Source organism: Vipera ursinii (assembly GCF_947247035.1).
Source record: "Vipera ursinii genome assembly, chromosome: 1".
Lineage (NCBI taxonomy): Eukaryota > Metazoa > Chordata > Lepidosauria > Squamata > Viperidae > Vipera > Vipera ursinii.
This window is the reverse complement of record NC_139512.1, coordinates 189,795,927-189,820,490: the sequence shown is the minus strand read 5'-3', so window position 1 is coordinate 189,820,490 and position 24,564 is coordinate 189,795,927. Positions and strand designations below refer to the sequence as shown.

At 39.6% G+C, this 24,564-nt stretch overlaps 1 protein-coding gene across 2 annotated transcripts; it reads right to left on the bottom strand.

The window, feature by feature from the left end:
* Positions 1-132: 132 nt before the first annotated feature.
* SLX9 (SLX9 ribosome biogenesis factor) lies at positions 133-23,902 on the bottom strand. 2 transcript variants are annotated; one of them, XM_083348807.1, is made up of 6 exons: positions 23,734-23,902; positions 20,028-20,136; positions 13,306-13,371; positions 5,958-6,114; positions 5,133-5,198; positions 133-3,093 (listed from the first exon to the last, which is right to left on the bottom strand). In XM_083348807.1, exons 1-6 carry the CDS (start codon positions 23,860-23,862, stop codon positions 2,967-2,969), a joined length of 654 nt encoding a protein of 217 aa, XP_083204933.1. In that variant the 5' UTR covers positions 23,863-23,902; the 3' UTR covers positions 133-2,966. The 2 variants fall into 2 exon arrangements, with proteins under 2 accessions (XP_083204933.1, XP_083204934.1); XM_083348808.1 differs by lacking the exon at positions 13,306-13,371.
* Between the last annotated feature and the right edge of the window lie 662 nt (positions 23,903-24,564).

Here is a 24,564-nt window from a genome sequence, read left to right as displayed (position 1 = left end):
CTTTTTTTTCTTGGCTACCTTGTGGTACAAATGCAACAAGCTCAGATGTGTTTATACACTTCTCAGAAATCAGACATAAATCTTAATTCTACCACATAGAGAACTAAGAACTTTTTGAAGTAGCTGGCTGGCATATTTATTAAATAAAAATAATGAACATGAATTAATATGCAATAAAGGATTTAAAAAGCATTGTCCTGTGTTTCGCAATATCATATCTCAAACAAAATTTCCAAAGTGTATTTAAAGACAATTGGTACATGATCAGTCAAACATGGTGCAACTTTAAATTGAAAACAGGCTGCATCCTCCCATAGTCAGACTCACTTATCCCTACAACTGCTCCTACCTGTTCAGGTAACAGGAATTCTTGTTAAACATGTCGATTTGGATGAAAATGTTTTGTATAGAAAAAGTTATAAATTTATAACAGAAAAAACATGTCAGCAAGTACAAAATGAAGCAAAGTTGATGAAAATCTGCCAACCGTTATGTTAGTTATTTCTGATTACTAAAAAAAAATCAACAGGATCCATATTCCAACAGAAAATATATGTTATTTTTAGAGACTAATTGCTATGCATTAATGTTGCTTCTTTATTAGATTTAGCCTTAGATTTAGCCTTTCAACCAAATAATATTCAAGGAGGCTAAAACAATGACATCAATACAATCTAATGAAATATTCAGCATACCATATCATCTTATGTCTTATAAAAACTCAGCTAAAACTAATTACAGGGTATGTGAGAATCAGGTTAGGGGCTGATAAAAATATCTTTACCTGCTCTCAGAAAAAGTAAGAAAAGGTAACCTTGAGCATAGTTGACCAAAATCATGAGGATAGTAAGCAGAGGCAGGGACTGCAGCAACTCTCTATAGTTGTCACCAATTCAGTCTTTCTGATTTGCCAACATTTAGGCCAGTGGCCTAATATGCATGCTAGAACTGACAAATATTGCATCTATTCACATACTACGTTAACATGTTAATATATTCTTTTCTTACAAAATTTTCCCTCTGCATACTAAATGCAAGTTAACTTGAACGTAACAGCGAACATATTAGGATAAGGATAAAGACCTTCCTTGTTAACTCAGCAGACCAATTTTTTTAATTGTAAAATGATTGTAAAAGAGTGTTCCAGTACTGCAGTAATTTTTGGCTGATAGAACTAGGAACATTTACTATTATATTGCTTTTTGTTGCATAGACAAAGCAAACCTTTCTGAGCACTAAAAATTAATTAGAAATTATTTTTCTTGATTAGTGTAATATTACATGTTTAAATTTATAGAATTAATTTCTTAAATTTTATTTAAAATTTATACAAAATTACCAATCTTGACTGATCTTCAAAAGCTAAGGAGGGTTTGACTTGTTAGCATCTGGATGACCACCACAGAATACCACAACAATAGGCTAATCTTGGAACTTGAATTGAAAAACTGTCCCAGAAAATGGCAGTAAAAAATCAACTGTGTTGCTGCCAGGAAAACAATATAGATGTGCCTAGGCTATGCAGTCACCAAGGAATCATGCTTGATTAAGGAAAATCTAGTTTTAATGGACACTTATAATCACTCTTACGAAAAATAGGATTTTTCCCAAACTTCTCACAATTTAACATGTTTTCAACGATGTGTTTCCTTTGGGCTCAGTTCATTTAACCCCATTCCTTCACTTTCAATAGCAAAAGACACATCAAACATTTAACATACTTGCTCCAGTGTTTCATCAGGTCTCCTGTGGAACAAAGTCTATTCTATTGACAGATGGGTGGAAGCATTCAGTCAGTTCCCAGAAACAATTTAAGGAAGAATACTTTCCATAATGCCTGTATAGGTTTGTATATATTGTATATTTCAACATTTGGCTATTAATTTTGTCCCCAGCACTAGCATCACTGCCTCAGCTCCACTTCAGATCAACAGGCTTTAGATTCTCATAGAAGGGTGAACCTTACTGTAAACTGCATAGGGATTTAGGTTGCGCTCTCCTCCTTCCCTCCCTCCCCTCAGTCCATGGAAAAATTGTCTTCCACGAAACCAGTCCCTAATGCCAAAAAGGTTGGGGACCGCTGTGTTATAGTTTAATTTCATAGATCTTATAAACTGTTTATAAGTAATGTCCACTTTCAACTAGAGCAGATAATTTCATGTATGTTATGCCAGGCATCCCCAAACCCTGAGCCGTAGCCCTGTACTGACCCACAACTCATTGAGAACTGGGCTACGGAAGTGGTGCATGAGCACATGAAGTTCCATTTGCGCAAGTGATGGGCATGCCCAAAACCATTCTCTCCCCCCACCACTGCTACTGCTGGTTCACAGAGCCAGAAGGATTAGGGACCAATGTATTATAAAGGCAAACACTGGTGTGTGTGTGTGTGTGTGTGTGTGTGTGCACGCACACAAATACAAATACACACACACACACATAAACTGAATGTTACACATCTAATATGTACGGTCTTAAGTGTGTCACCACATTTCAAATTTTTAAAAAAGTGGTTTTGCCTATTTTCAAAGAGAAGCAAAGCTCTTTTTTTATTAATTACAACACTGCATTTACCAAAACAATCCTCTAAAGGCAGCCATTTAACTGCTCACAGAAAGAAACAAAAAAGTTTACATTACTCAGAAGTAGAAAGTTGGTGGTTTAGACATTACTTCACAGAAGCTATAGAGAGGGAATCAAAAAGACCTGAAGTATAATTAGGATAAATTTGGGAAATTAGAACAGTCTTACATCTACAGAGTTCCACAAGTTTCCAACAAAGCAATCCAGAGTTGTAACTAGTACTCAAAGTGCACAAATTGATGTTGGTCATCTTATTTCTATGCTCATCAAACAAAGTTACTGGTTCTCTTCCTCTGGTTTCTGAACGTTACGTTAATCGGCTGTACAGATAAAGTCACGATGGAGTCAGTTGCTGGAGTTTTTAAACATCCTCAGTCATGGTATTAAAGTGGTTCTTCCTCTTCCTCCTGCTTTAATCTTTTGGAAAGATGCTCACTAATGACTGACAGAGGGTTGGCTCTGAATAAAGGGTTTGATATAGTCTTGTGAAACTGTGCCACTTCCTCCTCCCTGGGAAAAATAGGAAGAAAAGGAGAAAATGTATCAGTTAATTTGCTGGCATTACAACTTTTTTTTCCTTGGAAATAGTATTTTAGTAAAGCAAAATATTTTGCTACAATATATTAATGTATTCAGGTATGACTACCTTGACATAACCAAACTGCTAACATACATACACTGAATACTGTAATCCGTGAGAAGAGAGTAATCTAAGAATTACATTTTAAATAAATCCTATTGCCAATGCTCTCAACATATATTCTCATAATATAGAGAAATTAAAGTCACATTAGCTCACCCACTGTCCTATTGTTTGTAAAAAAAAAGATATATTAATGAACTTTTACAAAGCAGTTTCCTCTTCTTTACAGGAAAATGTTTCTACTAAATTACAGAGCCTGATTTTGTGTATCATGTCACAGTTCTGATAGATGAAACCCATCAAAAGAACTTCAAGGCAAGAATTCTTCCTTAGAGAACATTTTATTCAGGAAACAAAGTATCGGCACTACATAGTTGAACCCAAAATTAAAATCCCTTCCCCTGGATACAAAGTAACAAATTGCAATTCCCACCCCCAATAAGCAATCATAAATCACATTCTCCAATTAGCCTGAAACGCAGGCTTTCTCTCCAGCTTCTCAGCCTGCCAAACCGTTATCAGTTTGTCCTCGATTTCCCACAAAGCAGCCTTATTATTATGGCTAGCTGAGCTCAAGCATCCATCCCAACCCCCCCTTCTGCACCTCATTTCTAAAAGCAAGAAAAAGCAAGTTAAAAGCAAAGCGGAAATGGCTGCATTTTCATCGGTTGTCAGAGTGGGAACATCCAATGTTTACAGAGTTGACATATTTCTTATGTAGTCATATAAACCGTTTCCCCATAAACAAGATGCTCTTGAGGGCTATAAGCCCTCCAAAACAGAATGGGATGAGATAAAAGAGGGCAGTAGTAAATAGGGCATACTTTCCATTAATTGCTACTGATTTTTTAGGAGCAGAAGTACTGTTTTACTATGGCAGCTTTTGTCTTCCATATATATAGTAAATTAAGCCCAACCAGAATGTGTTCAAAGCCTATATTGGCTGGAGATTATGGGAGTTAAAATCCAAAATATTTGGAAGGCACAAAATTGGGGAAGACCATTCTAAGAGCAAAACATCACCTAGAATGTCCCAGTTTTTTCCCCAATTTGGCTACACATAGTCCTCAAATTTATAACCATCGCTGAGCCTGTAATTACAGTCATATGTCATGGAGGTCATTAAACAGATCGACACCTGACTGTCTGATTTTACAACTTTTTTGTGGTAGTTATTAAGTGAACACTGTAGTCATTAAATGAACCCATTTCCTTCAAGGGGGCATTTTTTTTGTTAGAAACCAGAACTAAATTGCAGGAACCAACAAAAATAAAAAAAATCATGGTCACATGACACTGAGACTCTGTAAATGACCATAAATGTGAGTTGCCAAATGCCCCAAGTACAATCATGTTACCACACAGGTGTGTATGTGCAGTCATTAGAACTTCAGAACCAGGTCATAAGTAGCTCTGACGATGTCTGTTGTAACCTTGAATGGTTGCTTACCTGTACAACCTTCTCAATTATTATGGGCACTTTGTTACCAGGATTTGGATTGCCTTGGGTTTTTTTCTATTTTATTTCTAAACAGCAAATCAGATCAAATATCAATAGTATATGTTGCATACTAAATGCCAAGTAAAGGAACATTATTGGTCAACATACATAAGCATCTTTAATGCACTGCTCAATGAGGGACAATGTCAGTGGCTACATGGTAGTTTGATAGCAACAAATTGCTAGAGAATGTGAGATGGTGTAAGTACTATTGGTTTCGAATTTGTTTTTACAGCTGTTTTGCTATTGCCTTGCTAATGGTTAAGAATTGAATCTGAACAACTTCATCACATTGGTTAACATCTCAGTGCAGCTACTTTTCTCACAGCAAAACCACAGAATTGCCCTGCAATTGTGATACAGCAGATTTTGGTGTCATTTCTTGTTTTCCTGTCAAATACTTACAAGACCTTGCATTTCTGTGCTGATTTCATCTGGTTGAAATTTGTCAACACTTTCTTCCTTTTCTGCCTAAAGAAAACAAAAATAATGGTTAATGCATTCTGCCTGTAGTTTTGTTTTCTAAAAGTGTTCATCACTTTTGAACAGTTTTGTGTTACTTTGAACTCCAAATAAATAGCATTTCTGTGACAGGAAGAACTCTGTTAATTCAAACTTTGAAAACAACCAGAAAACCTCATTTTTCTCATCTACTGACTTATCAACTGAATAGCTGCTAAATTACACAATGGCAAAACAATTGTTTAAAAAAATATAAATTATGTTTGAGAATTTACTTTAAGACAAATTGATAAGTTTATTGAAAAATGGTCTGTAGACATACATTTCTGGAATAATAACCTTAAAAGATCATTGTTCAAACTTTACATTTTCAATTATTTACCAATATTTACCTTAACCTTCAATATTCAGGGTACTAAATCTTGTTCTTTAGTCATTATTTTAGTTTAAACATGCTTTCAGGAGTTTGCCCATCTCTTTTGAAGCAAAGGATTGGAAAATTTTGAAAGCACACTTGGCCTCAGAGTTCTGCTTTATTCGTCTCTGTCTGTTGGAACCATGACACACTTCTTACTAGGAGCTAACAAATAAGCTATTTCATAATCTTGATTAACAGGAAAAAGTGAGGTGTTTTTTTTACTTTATGAGTCTAGAACCTAATTTAACTAAGCAAAGCTAGGCCCTAGGACCGTGAAGCTTTCTTATATACAGCCAGTTTGTTTAAATGAAGAATCAGAGCAATCTATTAAAAGTACTCAAAACACTTACATTTTATTACGCTGTTTGGAGAACTTGCTTACTGTCACCAGATCTGAAAGTTCAGGCAGAGCATCCATCAATGAATGCATATCTCCAACAACTGGAGTAGCTTTCCGCTTTGCCTCTGCTTTTTGCTGCAGCTTTGCCAACTTAATGCTCTCAATTTCTATTTAAGGGAGAAACATCTATTAGGAAAGTACTTATGTTAAACTAATTTTTAAATTGTGTACTATTGCCTGAATAAGTCCTGTAGTATAAATGCAGTAATTAAAATGATTTTATTAGTGTTTTGTCAAAATGTAAACTTTAAATTGCAATGCTCCAAAAATAAGAAAATGCAATCTAATCAGCAGTAAGATTAATGGAACAAGGTGCTGTGAATCAATAATCCAAAGAATAAATAAATGAATCTTACAGGGTTTTTGTTAAGGCAAAAATAGGAGGAGGAAGGTGATGTTGGATATGTTCACTGCCTTGTAAAAATATTAAAATAATAATAATAATATAGGTGGGATACAAACAAATAGAAAGAATGAATACACACAAAAATACATACACTAGGTTTTATGACTTGGGAAAAGAATAATTTTTTAAGATACTTGAAAATTCATATTTTATATTCTTCTTCTCCCCAAACTAGGCAAATATAAGGAACACTTTCTCTCATGTGTTATCCTTGGGTTAACGCCCTTAGATGAGCCTCTGCTCTAAGTATGCCACCTTTCTAGAGAAACCTGACAAATATAAAGAATTCACTGTTTTTAACAGGGCATCTACATCAGGGGCCGTGGAAACGGCTGGCTGGTGCATGCGCGTGGGGGTGCGCATTCCCCCCCCACTCATGCTAGTGGCCACAGCCCCATTTGTACATGTGCACAGGTGAAAACGGGGATGCTGGCGCAGGACAGGTGTCCACAGCCCGTTTGTGCATATGCTGCTAGCCGCCATGGTGCATGGCCATTCACGCATGTGTACGGCCATTCGTACATGTGCACAGCACTAGCCACATGTGTGAACAGGGCTGCTAGAGCTTCACCAGTGTGTGTGGCCCCATGCGCACACACACCAATTTTGAAGCTGCTCTCCTTCCCTCCGGTGCTTGAGCCTGGAAAGGTTGAAGACCTCTGATCTACATTACAGGTTACCCTTGGGTTATGATGTCAATGGGGATCAGAATCTCCATTGCTAAGAGCAATGAGTTTGTAAAGTGCAACGTAACATGACCGCATTGCTTAGTGATGGCAATCGGAGTAGTCCTGGTTGCTTTTGCAACCCCAGCACTGTTCGGGTCATTAAGTGAGCACCTCACATGACCATGACATAGACAGAAGTCCCAGGCAAACAAACTGGTAGGGTGCGACAGGCATTGGACAGGCAGTGCACAGTGCAAGTGGGTGGGTGCAACGAACAAGTGCTATAGAGCATGAGTGAGCAGTTGCTTTGAGCATGGGCAGGTACCATAGGAGAGCATGCCACAGGGGATATAGAGCCTGTGTGGGCAGGCAAAAAAGTAGTGGGGGCAACTTGTAGGAGCATCTTGCAATCTCCTGCCAGTTTCCCAATGGATTTTGCTGGTTGAGAGCTGGTTGCTAAGCAGCCAAATTGTTCGGAAACTGCAATGGCATATTGGAGGGCCAGTCACATATCTCCCTTGTTCAGCTCTGTGTAACTTTGAATGGGCACTGAACAAGGGATCATAACCCAAGGACTACCTGTAAGAATTTACTATCTTGAACATCTCACCAGATTTATTTAAGTTTTTCACGAAATATCTGTCAGGGCCTTTCTTTAAATGGGTTTTGAGATTAAGGTTTATGCTAATAGGTTTATTTCAACATTGCTGCTACTGCTTAGATTTTAAAAAAAATCAAACAAAATGTTAAAATACCTGAATTATAATAGTCTAGTCCATAATAGGTATTCTGCAATCTCTCTTGAATCACCCCTATTTTTTAGTGCAAAGCTATTGCAAGTAAATGAAACCACATCCTCCTTAAATAAAGGCAAAGAGTACACAAAGTCAGAAGCACCCCTCCCTACTTCATAGGTCTTGTACTGAAAATAGACCTATGATACATTCAATAATTAATAGTTTATTGCCCTTTTAAAGTGTTAAGAAACAGGAATCTAAAGCACTGGTTTTACTCTCCCTATTTGTAGCATCAGTTTTCTTATATGCAACAGACGCATTTTCTGTTCTTTCTTTTGGAAAGATTTGTATCTGATCAATAAAATTTTCAACATTTTATGCAATTACTTCATCCAGGAAATATCTAAAGTTTATTTAGTCATGCTGCCAAGATATTTATTCTCCAACTTAAATTGTAAATTCTCTGTAAATTGGAAAAAAATATTACTACCCTTTTAGCTTTGTTCTGATCTAATGATCTTTTAAAGGTTTCTGGTAATTCGGTAAGAATGAAAGATGGAAGGAAAGAGCGAAAAAGAAATATTTATTCATTCAGGGCTACAACAATGAAATGATAGCACTTTTAGCCTGAACAGTACAAGCTCAATAGCTTCAAACAATCAGCCAATTTTACTGCAATTTATTCAAAGACCTGGTATAATTTTCAGAAATCCTATTATTGTAATGTTCAAAAAAAGAGGGGAAAGTGTATGTCTTGAGCTTGAATATTAGTTCAATCTGGTTGTCTTTTTTCTTAGCTGGAGATCTACACAATGTTATTATGGATTCCCCTCCCCTCCTTCTGAGTATGAACTATTGAGCTAGAAACATTCTGTTACATTATTGTACTTTCCTGTTCATTTAATTCCTTCATCCTTGATTTATGGTGTTTTGACATCTCAACGTACAACCTACATTTGACCTGTCATGGTTGCTTTTTACAGATGCTTATGAAAAATATGGATTGTGTATACACTTTTCCTTGGAAGCACTCTCTCAGCTAGTTGTCAGTATTTTTCAGCTCTGCAACACTTCTTTTTTTGGTCTGCAGTTATGAAGCTGTGTTATTTCAAAGCTTTCCAAAAATGTCACTTACTTAAAGCTTGCACATAACTACTTTTGAATTCTTTTCCAATGAAATCATTTTAGGGGTTAAGATGCAGGGATACATTTTTAGTAGTTAAAATTTGAATTCTTTTTCTTCCTTTTTCTCAATTTAACGTGATTTATTTGTGGCTGGACTGGAATACATAAACTTGCTATTATTCCATTATTCCAGTTGTCAAAAAAGTAGGACAAAAACAGAATGTCTTCCCCGCCCACCCCCCCAAAAAAATCAAGCAGAAGGCAAATCAACCCAAAGATGATGAAAATATATCTGCAAAAACTATTCTTTAATAGCTACAGAATTACATTTGCTAATCGAGTAATTAAGTCTAACAATTAGTTTATTACATTAATGTTTAAGGAAGTACGTAAATCATCTGTTTCCTAGGCATATAATTGTAACTGATTATTGCTGAAGTAAAAAAAAAGCAACATTGCATCAATTTCCTAATTAATTTCAGCTGTAGGGAATAGTAAATTTTTATTTTCACATATTTCTTTCTTATACATCGTGAACTCAATCTTGACCCCTGGCAAGTGCCTGTCTGGACAAATCCCTGCAGTTCTCCTGGCAAGATTTTTGGCTGCTTCTTAGGGCTGAGAAAGTGATTGGCTCAAAGTCACCCAGCTGGCTTCGTGCCTAAGGCGAGACTTGAACTCATGGTCTCATGGATGCTAGTTTAGTATCTTAACCATTAGACCAAAATGGTTCTCTTCTTTCCACTGTACCTTTATCTATAAAAATAAAGGGTCACCCTGTGACAGTTCAATTGAACTGAATCACTTACTTTTTGTATACTTTCCCATTCCCTTCAGTAGTTCATCTATTTTCCAAAGAATAGAGTACAAGATAAGACTTTTTTTCAGACTTTCTTTTTTAATTTCCTCCCTAGCTAACAAATTGTAGGGAAATCTCTGCCCTCTAAAAACAGCTATGCTGTTATTACGTCTCATTATTTTTCTTCTCCGATCATTCTCTCTCATTACATCAGGTATTTATAAGTTCAAATCATAGAGATGCTAATGACCTTCTAAGATTGAAGAGTGAAATTGGTTCTATAATTTGTACTATTATTCATTTTTATCATTATTCATTTTATTGTCCAGAGGTCATTAAAATAACGGTTATCTTTAATGAATCCTCAGTGAGTTAACTGAGGTTTTATCTTGGTATGAAACATCTCACTGAGATATATTTGTTTGCCAAAATCTATATAGTGCAATCAGTACATGGTTTAAAAACACACTTTGTCTATCCTGAGAAACAATTTTTGGTTATTAAAATGTCCTCACAGGAAACCATTTCGGCTGTTAACAGGCCTTCCAGGATTCCACTTATGAAGAGGCTTCAGATGTTTATGTTCCTTTGTTCACTCCACTTCCTTTGTTCTGAATCATGAAATCCCATATTTCTTGTCACGAGTTGCTCATTATTTTCTTTCCTTTCTGCTTCTGCCCCATTTGTTTTATGGTAGCCAAAGACATTACACTTGCCTTTCTCTTTTCTGGAACTATCTAAAATGTATGATGAAGTGCAGTGTGTGAAGGTGAGGTAACTGACAATGTGGATTCAAAGGGATCTTAGATCTGATTGAAAATCAAATGCACATTACAATCCTAACTAAGAAATACAACTTAGACCAAAATATTAAACATTAAGTCAGCATTGTCTTCAAATGTTTGCTTCTGGGAACAGGAGTATTCAACACACACAAAACCATGCTCTTATCAATTAAAATTAAGAAGGCTCCCTGGAAACAGGCAGAGGGAGCACCAATGTCACCTCCGGTTTTCTCCATGTACTTACTATATTTCTCCTCCAATGAGAAATCATTGCAGCTTCTCTATAAGGGTCACAGCTTAATTTGGAAGATCATCTAACTGCCGTGACCAGGGGGGCTTTTGCACAGGTTCGCCTGGTACGCCAGTTGCGCCCCTTTTTGGACCGAGATGCCCTATGCACAGTCACCCTTGTCACTTCTCGCCTGGATTACTGCAATGCTCTCTACATGGGGCTGCCCTTGAAGTGCACCCGGAGGCTTCAGCTGATGCAAAATGCGGCCGCGTGGGTGCTTATGGGAGTATCTCGATACTCTCATGTTACACCACTCCTGCGCGAGCTGCATTGGTTTCTGGTTGCCCTCCAGGTGTGATTCAAGGTGCTGATAATCACCTTTAAAGCCCTACATGGCTTAGGCCCAGGGTACTTGCGAAACCAACTGCTGCCAATGTCAACCTCCCATTGCCCAGTTCGCTCCCACAGAGTCGGCCTCCTCAGGGTGCCGTCAGCCAGGCAATGCTGGCTGGTGACCCCCAAGGGGAGAGCCTTCTCTGTGGGCGCACTGACCCTCTGGAACCAACTGCCCCCAGAGCTGCGGATGGCCCCTGACCTTCGGTCCTTCCGCCGTGACCTAAAGACCTAGTTATTCCAACAAGCGGGCCTGGACTGATCATGGTTTTTAAATTTGGTTTTTTATTGGTTTAAATTGTACTTATTTTTTATATTGTTTAATCCTCTTTTAATTTTTGTATTTATATCTTTTAACTTTTTATTGTTGTGAGCCACCCTGAGTGCTCAGGAAGAAGGGCGGCATATAAATTTAATAAACCTTAAACCTTATAACCCCAGAGAATTTTAGCCATCAAAAACAATACAGAACACCAAAGTGGCCTGGGATTCTCCATTCCTAGTACATTTATCCCAGGCGGAAACCTAACCTTCTCAACAGTCAAAATATGGCTCACATGATTACTTCTTATGTAATTTTTTAGGCAAAATCTTAGATTTGGGGCAAAAATCCTAGAAATTATAAAATTATAATTTATAGAATTATAGAATCAGGAATTACTTCTGTATATTTCCGTAATTAAAAGACATTACATGACAATCTACTATATATTTAGCATTTGTATTTAGTATACATATATCTAAGCATTTTTGTTGTTGTTGTTAGTTGCGAAGTTGTGTCCGACCCATCGCGACCCCATGGACAACGTTCCTCCAGCCCTTCCTGTCCTCTACCATCTTCTGGAATCCATTTAGGCTCACACCTACTGCTTCAGTGACTCCATCCAGCCACCTCATTCTCTGTCGTCCCCTTCTTCTCTTGCCCTCAACCTTTCCCAGCATTAGGCTCTTCTCCAGTGAGTCCTTCCTTCTCATTAGGTGGTCAAAGTATTTGAGTTTCAACTTCAGGATCTGGCCGTCTAAAGAGCAGTCAGGGTTGATCTCCTCTAGGACTGACCAGTTTAAATGCCTTGCAGTCCAAGGGACTCGCAGGAGTCTTCTCCAGCACCATAGTTCAAAGGCCTCAATTCTTTGGCACTCAGCCTTTCTTATGGCCCAACTTTCACAGCCATACGTTGCAACTGGGAAGACCATAGCCTTGACTATATGCACTTTTGTTGACAGGGTGATGTCTCTGCTTTTTAGTGTGCTGTCTAGATTTGCCATGGCTTTCCTCCCAGGAGCAACCGCCTTTAATTTCTTGGCTGCAGTCTCCATCTGCAGTGATCTTGGAGCCCAGGAAAATAAAATCTGTCACTACCTCCATTTCTTCCCCATCTATTTACCAAAAATTGAGGGCCGGATGCCATGATCTTGGTTTTGTTAATGTTAAGTTTCAACCCAACTTTTGCACTCTCTTTCTTCACCTGCAACGTTCTGCCATTAGAGTGGTATCATCTGCATATCTTAGGTTGTTGATATTTCTCCCGACAATCTTAATCCCAACTTTTGATTCATCTAGCCCTGTCTTTCTCATAATGTGCTCTGCATGTAAGTTAAACAGGCAGGGCGACAGTATACAGCCTTGCCGGACTCCTTTGCCAATTTTGAACCAATCAGTGGTTCTGTGTCCAGTTTTCACTGTTGCTTCTTGACTTGCATATAGGTTTCTCAAGAGACAAATAAGATGGTCTGGTACTCCCATCTCTTTAAGAACTTGCCACAGTTTGTTGTGATCCACACAATCAAATGCTTTAGCATAGTCAATGAAGCAGAAGTAGATGTTTTTCTGGAACTCCCTAGCTTTCTCCATGATCCAGCATATGTTGGCAATTTGATCTCTAGTTCCTCTGCCTCTTCGAAATCCTGCCTGTACTTCTGGTTATCTAAGCATAGTACAATTTTTATGTATTTAAGAAAATTAGATAATTTTTTAAATAATTTGAGCCAGTGGAATTATACATAACATCCCACCCCATATCATATATAATGGGCCTTTGTCAAAAGTAACTGTTCAGATAAATTCTTGTTCATATTTCCAGGAGCATTTTCTTGTTTGGCATACTGTACCTAACAATCCAGCTATCTGTGAAAATCATGAAACAAATACTAACTTTGCAGCCATCTCTCCTTCCGCATCTTCATTTTTTCTTTCTTAGACATTACTTTTTCATCTTTATCTGAAAAGTTAGAGAATATCAATGAATATTCCCTACATGCACTGCAATTTTAAATCTGGATTTTGGAGAGATAGTATTAGAAATAAATGTAATTAACTGAACAGAAAATAAAACAGCATATCAAACAGCTACATCTAGTGTCTCTGTCTTTTATAATTAATAAACACTTAAAATATGCTACATAAATAACATGATTGGAGTGCCAGTCCATAAGCACTCAATTACTGGGTTACTGATATCTTTAATAAGGTTTTATGTGAAAACAAAACATAAATCCTAAAAAACCCCAAATATTATTGCAATTGCTTTTTATCTTCAGAAAAGTGATAGAAACCAATATCCTTTCATGATGCCGAAAAACTACCAAGTTTTAATGAAATAGGTGAAATCGATTCAGAAGGGAAATACTGATCAAAGAACATGCACCTTATAGTCTGCACCTTACTCCTTATTCTTTCCTGATAGTATAGGGAAAAGGCAAACATCCCACTTTCAATATGTACTACATTAAAGGTAAAGGTTCCCCCGCAAATGCGTGCTAGTCATTTCCGACTCTAGGGGCCGGTGCTCATCTCCATTTCAAAGCCGAAGAGCCAGCACTTGTCCGAGGATGTCTCCGTGGTCGGCATGACTAGATGCCAAAGGCGCATGGAACGCTGTTACCTTTCCACCCTATTTTTCTACTTGCATTTTTACGTGCTTTCAAACTGCTAGGTTGGCAGAAGCTGGGATGAGTAACAGGTGCTCACTCTGTTATGCGGCACTCGGGATTCGACCCGCCAAACTGCTGACCATCTGATCGACAAGCTCAGCGTCCTAACCCACTGAGCCACCATGCCCCTCATGTACTACATTAATGGGATATTAATGGCAACCCCTGATTGAACTTGGATATTTTAAGAAAGAGGCAGACAACTGTGTAGGATTTTGTGTTATTTATCCTCAGAAGCAAACTGAAACATTCTTAATAGACCTCTAATCTGCAGTTTTGCTTGTTCAGGTATCAAAACAGAAAACTTGTAAAATGGATTTCAAACAGAGGTAAATCATTCTTGCCCTTTCCTGATATTATTTTTAGCACTATCATCTACATGAAGAGGACACTGACAACCACCAAAGCTTGCTCTTTTTTTCACTCAATATTTGTGAAATGGCATTTTCATTAGCAACTTATTGGATTTCCAAACTGTGTACTTCTTCCAGTTGAATGCTTCAGCATATATCCTAATTTGGCATGGACAGATATGTGTGAATGGCAAGGTCATCGAGATTTAATATAAAGTCAAAGCAACAAAATGAAAGCCACAGCTTGTTTCAACCACATTATAGTCCTTCCAATTTGATTTCTAGTAGCAATGAAAGAAAAGAGTAATTGCCACAGAAGAGACATAGGTTATTTGAAAAACGGACTAGTTCTTCCTCTAGTTCGATTTGAATAAGCATGATTCATACTTGTACAGCCATAAGAACATACAGTGAGGCAAGAAAGTATTTGATCCCCTGCTGATTTTATACGTTTGCCCACTGACAAAGAAATGATCAGTCTATAATTTTAATGGTAGGTTTATTTTAACAGTGAGAGACAGAATAACAAAAAAATCCAGAAAAACACATTTCAATAAAGTTGGTGCAATTATTAATTGGAAAAAACACAAAATACCAACCTAAAGAATGAATAACCCACATCGGGGGGGACGTGAAACGGGCCTTGGTTAAAGCAGAGGCCAGTGCACAAGCCCAGGCCAACAACAAAATGAAGTCCCCAGGAACAGTTCTGGGTGGGGGACCAAGTTTACCCATCAACCAAATACTTACAGTTAAGGGTGCCCTGCGAGAAATTAGCCCCCAAATACCTGGTCTCCTTCCGGATCACCCAGATCATTAACCCAGTGACCGTCAGACTGCAACTGCCCTGGGCCTTGGGAAAGGTACACCCAGTGTTCCATTGTAGCTTTTAAAAACCGGCTAGGAACAACCCCTGTAGACCCGAGGAAGAGAAACCAGGCCCTGTCCAAGGGGACGTTTGAGGTGCAGGAAATCTTGGACTCCTGGTTTCGAATGGGACAACTGCAATATTTGGTGAGGTGGGTGAGGTATCCTGTGACGGACGCATCTTGGGTGGGGGAACCGGATGTGCATGCTGCCAGGTTGGTGTGCAGGTTCCATCACCAATACCCGGGTAAGCCGGGGGGGGGGGGAAGGCCGGCATCTGGTCCCTCAACACATCCTTACATGTGTCTTCTTATCTTCCAGGTGGACCCCTGGTAGGGGAGCCACCTGTCAAGACCCGGGCTCGACAATCAGCTGGGTGGGGGAAATGCCCGACATGGCCACCAACCGCCTATTTCACAGCCGCTTGCACCGCCAGTCACATGCTGCTCCGCTGATCAGCTGGGAGGTCGGTAGGCTGGAGACGTCACCACCAACCAGCTGGGAATCCCACCGATCAGCTGGGACATGTGCACTTCGGGCCGCAGCCAGTAAGCTGGGGGGAACCTCGGCGACTGATTCCAATACCTCCGGATGAGTGGAAGAGGCAGTTGCATCCTCTTGGGGGTGCCATCGGCTGGAAAGTCCAGCGCCTGCACTATAAAGCCACCGAACAGTTGATGGGCTTGGAAAATGCTCTAGCACCCCCAGGTGGCTGGGAAGACCTCCACAGACAGGCTTGGATTGCTAGCAATGACTCAGAAACTGTACCCTCAAAATGGAAAGAGGGGACTTACCAGACAGCGGAGCTGACAGTGGAACAGAGAGTTGTGCAGACAGCGGAGGGCAATCAAGGGCTGTAACCTCGGAGGGGGGAGGGATTTATGCCTAACCACCAGGCTGTTGGTCTTCTGGGAAGGGAAGGGTGGAGCTGCAGGGCAGGATATTTAGAGCACTGGGAGCAAACCACTCCCAGTGCTAACTTTGTTTGCGTTTCCAGCATGTTAAATGTTTGTTCCTGTTTCCCGGTTTCCTATGTATTTCTTGCCTGTGTTGGTGTGGGGTAAAACCAGGACCGTTACGGACTTAACACTGTCAATCTCCCTCGGTCTGGGGCTTCATGCAAGATCTCACCTCGTGGAGTTTCAGTGATCATGAGAAAGGTGAGGAATCAGCCCAAAACTTCAAGGAGGATCTTGTCAATGATCTCAAGGCAGCTGGGACCATAGTTACCAAGAAAACAACTGGTTACACACTACTCCATGAAGGACTGAAATCCTGCAGCACCCACAAAGTCCCCCTGCTCAAGAAAGCACATGTAGAGGCCCGTCTGAAGTTTGCCAATAAACATCTGAATCTGAATGATTCAGAGAACTGGCTAAAAGTGTTGTGATCAGATGAGACCAAAATTGAGCTCTTTGGCATCAACTCAACTCGCTGTGTTAGGAGGAGGAATGCTGCCTGTGATCCCAAGAACACCATCCCCACCATCAAACATGGAGGTGCTTTGGGGCTGTTTTTCTGCTAAGGGGACAGGACAACTTCACATCATAAAAGGGACAATGGACGGGGCCATGTACCGTCAAATCTTGGGTGAGAACCTCCTTCCCTCAGCCATGGCATTGAAAATGGGTTGTGGATGGGTATTCCAGTATGGCAATGACCCAAGGCAACAAAGGAGTGGCTCAAGAAGATGCACATTAAGGTCCTGGAGTGGCCTAGCTAGTCTCCAGACCTTAATCCCATAGAAAATCCGTGGAGGGAGCTGACGGTTCGAGCTGCCAAATGTCAGCCTCAAAACCTTAATGACTTGGAGACGATCTGCAAAGAGGAGTGGGACAAATCCCTCCTGAGATGTGTGCAAACCTGGTGGCCAACTACAAGAAACGTCTGTGAATGCCAACAAAGGTTTTGCCACCAAGTACTAAGTCATGTTTTGCGAAGGGGTAAAATACTTATTTCACTCATTAAAATGCAAATCAATTTATAACTTTTTTGAAATGCTTTTTTCTGGATTTTTTTGTTGTTATTCTGTCTCTCACTGTTAAAATAAACCTACCATTGGAATTATAGACTGATCATTTCCTTGTCGGTGGGCAAATGTACAAAATCAGCAGGGGATCAAATATTTTTCCCCTCACTGTAAATATAAAATAAGCAACATAAAGATAAAAAGGTACATGAGGAGCTGCCACAGAAAGGTGAGGATCGATTTATTTTCCAAAGCACCCCAGCGAAGGACAAGAAGCAATGGGTTGAAGCTCGTTAAAGAGAGATCCAACATGGAACTAATGAGAAACTTCCTGACAGTGAGAACAATTACCTAATGGAACAGCTTGCCTCCTGGAGTTGGGAGTGCAGCATTTCTGGAGGTTTTCAAGAAAAGATTGGACAACCATTTATCTAGATCAGGGGTGTCAAACTCAATTTCATGGAGGGCCGCATCAGCATTGCGGTTGCCCTCAGGGGGCTGGGTGGGCGTGGCCAGGGTGGGTGTGGCCTACTGGGTGGGCGTGGCCAACTCTACATCCTTTGCATCAAGGGTGCCTATGGGGGCCTGGGCAGGAGTGGGACAGATCTGGGGATCTCTGGCAGGAGGAGGGTCTCTGGGCCGGGGCCAAGGCAGTGGGGGCCGTTCCCTCACTGTTTCCAGGATGGCTTCGCGGGCTGCATGAAACCACTTCGCGGGCCGGATCCAGCCCCCGGGCCTTGTGTTTGACATGTCTGATCTAGATGATATAAGGTCTCCTGCCATGGGCAGGGTGTTGGACCAGAAATTGCCAAGATACCTTCCAGCCACGTGATTGTATGATTCTAAAAGCAATATTTGAGAAGTAATGTTCAAACTCTTTTTGACATTTTTTCCTCCTGCACTATATATTGCTTGTTCTTTTCTTTTCTATGGACTGGACTTTTTCCATCTGTCCTTTGCTGTTGCGTGGTCAGATTTGTTCGTATCTAGTTCATACTGATATAGTATTGATGGTATGAGAACTAACTCTTACAAGCCGAAAGGAAAGGGAGAAGTTCCACTGCACAAACAAAAATCTGCTTCCATAGTATTGGCAGTAGTCTGTTAATTCATTTTACACACAACATTTTTCCTTCTAGAAAGGCCTAGAACCTTTATTAGAATCAGCAGGAAGGATGTTAAGGAATGTCTAGTCAAGTTCTCCAGAACCTTAATCAGTCAAAATGTAAGAAAAACAAAGAATGAAGAAGCAGCAAATAAACGCTTTAAAAAATAGGCTGCATCTGGATGTTACAGCCTCTATTACTGAAAACTCAGACCTAATGGTATCTGTATACAGTGTTATGTTCTAAGTTATGTTATTTCCAAAAATGTAAGCCTCATAAAAATAATTCATTCTGCAATCTAGTTACCACAGAAACTGCAAAATATTAGTATTGAATGTAATAAATGTTTGATTCAAATGTTAGGAGTTTAAAAACATGTGATTTTACAGAGTAGATAATTTGAGATTCTTGAAATAGTAACTCCTAGCTCAGGGGTGTCAAACTCTCAACGTCATGTGACGTGTCGCGATGTATCGTGACATTTTTTTACACTGCCGGCAATGTGATGGGCGTTGTTTCAGCATGATGCATCTGGCCCGTGAGCTGGCAGTTTGACACCCCTGCTCTAGCTCATAAAAGTTCTGAAAATTTTACAAGATAAGAGCTAATTGTGTTGTAAAAATATAAAGAATTTTAATGGCTGGATAGTAATCAATTGGAGGGTGCAAGTTTGCCAACAAGTTTGCCATACCATAGTGAATTTATTAAATAATATTACACTGTATTGGATTATCAGTACTATAAGAGCAGTTGTCCAAGAGCTTTGTCTTGAACTAAAAGCAATCAAGAACTTATAAGAAAAAGAAATTGGGGGGGAACGTCATGCCTGGCTTATAGCTGCTCATATCTAAGCACTAAGAGGTAAAAAGTCTATATTTTTCTAAATGCAGAGCATTCTCAGACTAATTCCTACATTTTATGAAAATTTATCATAAGGGACAGGAAGCATCACACGATACTTAGTGTGTGTGTATGTCTGTGTAACAGTGTAACAAATAACAGTAACTAGGACGTTTTTCAAAAGTAAAATAATTTTACAACAGTCATTTTTGTTAGTTCTTGTTTAGGAAAAGATTAGCCTAACAGCATTATTACATTAAAAATACAGGGCATTAAACAAATCAGCAATAAGTTTTTGCACTGCAGTTTTCCATTCTCTTCTGAGCAATTTTGACATAAATGCACTTCATACAGTCAGGGAGGGAAGAATATTATGAGCAAAACCCCACAAAGATAAACTTTGAGAACTCCAGAGTGTTCCCAACTTGAGTAAAATCTGTGCTTTTGGGAGCAAGCACTGATTTAAGTCAGGGAGATGAACTGAATCCAATTCACATGCCCTGACAACCAGGATCACATCACAGACAGTTCTTAATGGGAAGAATTCCAGTCCCCTGAGATCATCTATTTCTCACAAAGCAGAAAAGCAGCAAAAGAATCATTGTTATCATGATGCTAAGCATGAAGAAAAGTATGTATTCTGTTCAACATGAAGGCATTTCCACTTCTATTCCTTGAAGGGGAAAATAAAGACTGATCCAATTTATCAGTTTCAAATCAAATCTATCTTTATTACAGAAGACAAATTTTATCCATTTTTACATTCTTATTCATTGACATAGGCATGTGCGAAGACACTCAATTCTTACCTTTTATGACTGAAAAAAGATTCCTTGAATCAGTGTCCAACTTCTTCACCAGAATTTTTGGAACAATATTCACCCCAGAAAAAATGTCCGATGTCAGAACTCCCTTGCCCTAACAAGAACAAAAATAAAGATGGGATAGAGCCAATGTTTAATCATTGTTTCCATTTTGATATACAGAATTGGAGCATTAACTTCATTTCTGCCTTTAAAAGAGGTATGTTTACTGAAATCCAATCTGTAGTATGCAAACACTGCTAGTGTTTTTCCAGAACATATAATACTTCAAATCACTTGGTATCTTGTTTTTATGTAATCACTACCCTGTTCTTCAAGCTGATTATTTACCATATTTAGCTTATTAACTTATACTACTTCAGGATGTGTTGCAGTCCAACACAGATTTGTCCCATAGCAAGGACAAGGTAAAGTAGAGTAACGTATGTTCTGGTCAAAATGCAAATGAAGATTTTTAAAAAATTCAAAACAGATGCAAGTTGCAGAGAATGCCAAGAAAATCAGAAACAGTAAGGAATAGTAAGGTACAAAATCTTGTGGTTTTCAACTGCTTTCGTAGTTTGCAGTTGGGATGGCTCTTTCCCGCAGCAAATTCTGGGAACTCCTTGGATCAGGAGATATTAGGATTTACCTAACAGTTACTGTGTTTGGTCTTGGCCATTAACATGAACACAGCAATCAATGCAAGGAAGAGGGGAATATTAAAAGACATGCAGTACCCAATGTACCATAACACAAAGTACTCAGGATAGAACAACCATCTTGCTCTAAAATGAAGGGAAAAAATTATTCTGAGTCTATCCACCAAAAGTTATGGAACAGGCTTTAAAATCTCTACAACAGACATGTCAAACACAAGGCCCGGGGGGCGGATTTGGCCCACGAAGTGGTTTCATGTGGCCCGCGAAGCCATCCTGGAAACAGTGAGGGAATGGCCCCCACTGCCATCCTTGATGCGAACGATGTAGAGCTGGCCATGCCCACCCAGTAAGCCATACGCACTCTAGCCACGCCCACCCAGTAGGCCATGCCCACCCTGGCCAAACCCACCCGGCCCCTTGAAGGCAACCGCAATGCTGATGGGGCCCTCAATGAAATTGAGTTTGACACCCCTGTTCTACAACAATCAAATAGGATGGCTCACATCCTATTTGATTGTTGCCTATATAAGAGGGTGAGAGACAGGTACCTTGGTCTATATACCAAACGAATGACCCATTAGGATCCCCATATCAAAACAACTTGCCTTATGTCTGGCCAGAATCTGAAAATAACATTTAACACAGCACAGTACTTAAGCAAAATGGTTCAGTCGAGATCTGCATATGTAGGACTGATTGGGGTAGATTGCAGGGGTGACACAGAAATATAATTTTATCATATTTTATCTATATTTTAAATTATTGTATTTTATTCCAATTTCATTTTAGACTGTATTTTATTCCCATTTCATTTTATTTTATTCCCATTTCATTTTAAATTGCATTTTATCTAATTCCATTTTAAATTGCTTTTATCAAATTGTAGTAATAATTTGTTTCTGGAACTTTGCACTTTGATATGGCCCAAGGGCTAATCAATAAATAAATAAATATAAAAATCTCTACAAGAACATTGGTTTGTTTGTTGGGGGTGCTTTTTCTTTTCTTTCCTCAAAATGTCACTTTAATTATATTGATGTATATGAAGATTCTGTTTTTGCCATTTTATTCAAGAATGCAAGAATCAAAACAACATCAGTGTTGTTACTGTAAAAAATTGTGGCTTAAATGAAAATCAACTTCATTTTTCTTCTTTCTTAGACATAGGATTTTTTTAAAATCAGCAATGACCTTTCTCAGACTGTCATGAAATGACAAAGGAAAACTGAAAATTAGTTGAACGTAAAACACAGAATCATAAGGCTGGTAGGGGTCTCAGAGATGTTCTAGTCCAATCCTGCTCAAGACAGGAGGCTTATACCATGTCAGTCAAACGGTTGTCCAGTTCTATTTTTGAAAGTCTTCAGTGATGGAGCACCCACAACTGTGGGAGGCAAGCCGTTCCATTAAGTGTTCTCACTTTCAGAAAATTTCTTACTTTCACAATAAGATAAGCAATATCTTATGCATATTATATGCATAGATAATTTCCAAACTGCTGTTCCAGTTATGGAACAGTTTTCAATATTGCTTTAAGGATACTAGTTTGTTTTCTGGAGACATTTTCCAGCATACACTCATGAAATTTCCTGTACCAAATAAACACAACATTGATAAAAGGCTGCTTTGCTTTGCATTCTTCTGAAAGGATCCAGACCTGTGTCATATCACCATCTGGTGGAGAATTCCTATACATTTTGTCTCCAGTATTAACAAATGGAAGGCATGAACTTGACAAATGGTTAACAAAATAAAGCTTCCATTGACAAGTTACAGTTTTTCCTATCTGTCCAAACTTAAACTGTAATTTATCTGTCTCCTTTTGTAATGTAGCTACCTTTTGGGGACATATGGTGCAAGATTAACAATGGTGCTATATTGTATTTAACTGAAGCTGCCTCCATTATATCCTGATTCTACATTGGTGATTAAAGCAAAGTTTCAATAAGAATCAAGTCCTTTGCTTAAAAAAAAACACAACTCCTTAAAAAGTCAGATTAGATAGAGCTTGGTTTGCACCAAGGTAGTATCTCATATTCTCATATTAAGATGCCACATGGCAATCTGTTTTAAACCAGGATTCCCCAATGTAATCAATATGAACACCAAAGGGTCAGTGGGCCAATGTCTGGGAGTCAGCAGGAGATTAATAAACGATGGAAAGTTAATTGGAGCCAATCTTTGGGGGGGTCTCTATAGACCCCTCTGTACAGCTTCATGGCAGTCCCTAGTTCTGAAAGTGAGGTGACTAGTGTAAAATAGTGTTACCCAGTGAGAATGGCTTTGAGTTGTCTCTATCAGTTCTATCAGTAATGTGTTGTTACTTGCCTGTTTATGCTTTTGTTATTCTTAGTATCAGTTAGTAATATTTATAAGATTATTTTCCTATAATATTTGGGTATCAACGAATAATCTTAAAATTCCATGAACAGGTCAATAAGCTTAAGAGTTTGGGGACCTCAACCTTAAACCACGATGGAACCTTCACAAAAGAGCCAGCGAAATGCAAATAGAGAACACAAGTTATAAAATATGCCCATTAATGAGAGGATGGCACTGAGCAGCAACCCGTGTTGCTACTTGATACGTAAACGATCTATATTAACGGGGAGGAGGGAAGGGATGGTAATGAAACATTAGGTAAAAATGAGTAATTGCACATTTCCCTCGTCAGACGTCCCTTTCAACTATGAACCATCCTGACGTTCTAAGTGAAAAGTGTCTCAGCGGCAATTAGCTTCCTCCGATTAATGGCTCTTACTCCTCAGCATAAAGGGAGTTAGGATGCAAAGCAACGAAACGCTTCCCTAGTGCAAAAGTATTTGGGCAAGCTTTGGTCTTACTGACGCTCTTTTCACGGAAGACGTACGCGTCTTTCTTGAAAGGAACAACTAGGGAACGAAGAAGAGTTCAAGCCTGCCAATCTCGTTGCCCAGGCGCCTTGCACGGGAAGGGACAATTAAGAAGCGTCGGCCGCCAAGAAGCACGTGTCTTTTGCGTCCTCGTCTTCTCTCATTTCATGGCCGCCTCCTCGCACCGTCACCACCCACCTTTCCGGTGTTAGCGCTGAAGGTCAGCACAGCCGCGGAAAGCACCTCCTCGCCCCCACTCTGCTGCGGCTGTGTCGGCTTCGGCGCGGGCTGGTGGAGCCTCCTCCGCCTTACTATTTTCCCCACCATAGCGAGCCAAGAGGAACCAACGCGCGAGGGCGACAGCGAAAGGGGGGGCGCGCGCCACAACAGACCACGCGCTCGCCAGCAGCTTCCCCCGGAAGTGCGGCGCGTGCGCTGTAAGGTCCGCCGCCACCATTTTATGGCCACGAGGGGGCGGCAGCCGTTGCTCATTCCGGGCTGCCGTCTCCTTTACGAGTTAGCCGGGCGGGATTCGTATTTTGAAGGAGATTCCGGCCAGCAGGGTGTTGAAATAAGAGTTTAGGTTTAGGACGCTTACTCAAGAGATGCACCTGTGCAAAGGGGGTGTTGAAAGGAAAATCTTCATCAGGGTCCAGTCCAAACCTGGAATAAGCAAAATGGACACTGCTTTAGAAAGAAAATTGTAGTTTATGGAGCCAGGCAGAAAGACGGCTCTGGAAAAAACTGACCACGTGTAGTAGGGAGTGGGTTTTATCAGGGCCCAGTCCAAGCTGGGAATAAACAAACATGCAGACTGCTTTAGAAAGAAGGTTGTAGTTTATTGAAGAGGAGAACCAGACAGAAAGATGGCTGTGGAAAAAACTGACCACGTGTAGTAGGGAGTGGGTTTTTAAAACGTTGTGGGCATTTGTTTGGAGTTGTTCCTGTGGCATGAACTTCGACCTGAGTGAGTGTGCCTTTCTGGTATTCTGATGGTGGTGTGTTAATCCTATTATGTCTCAAAGGTCA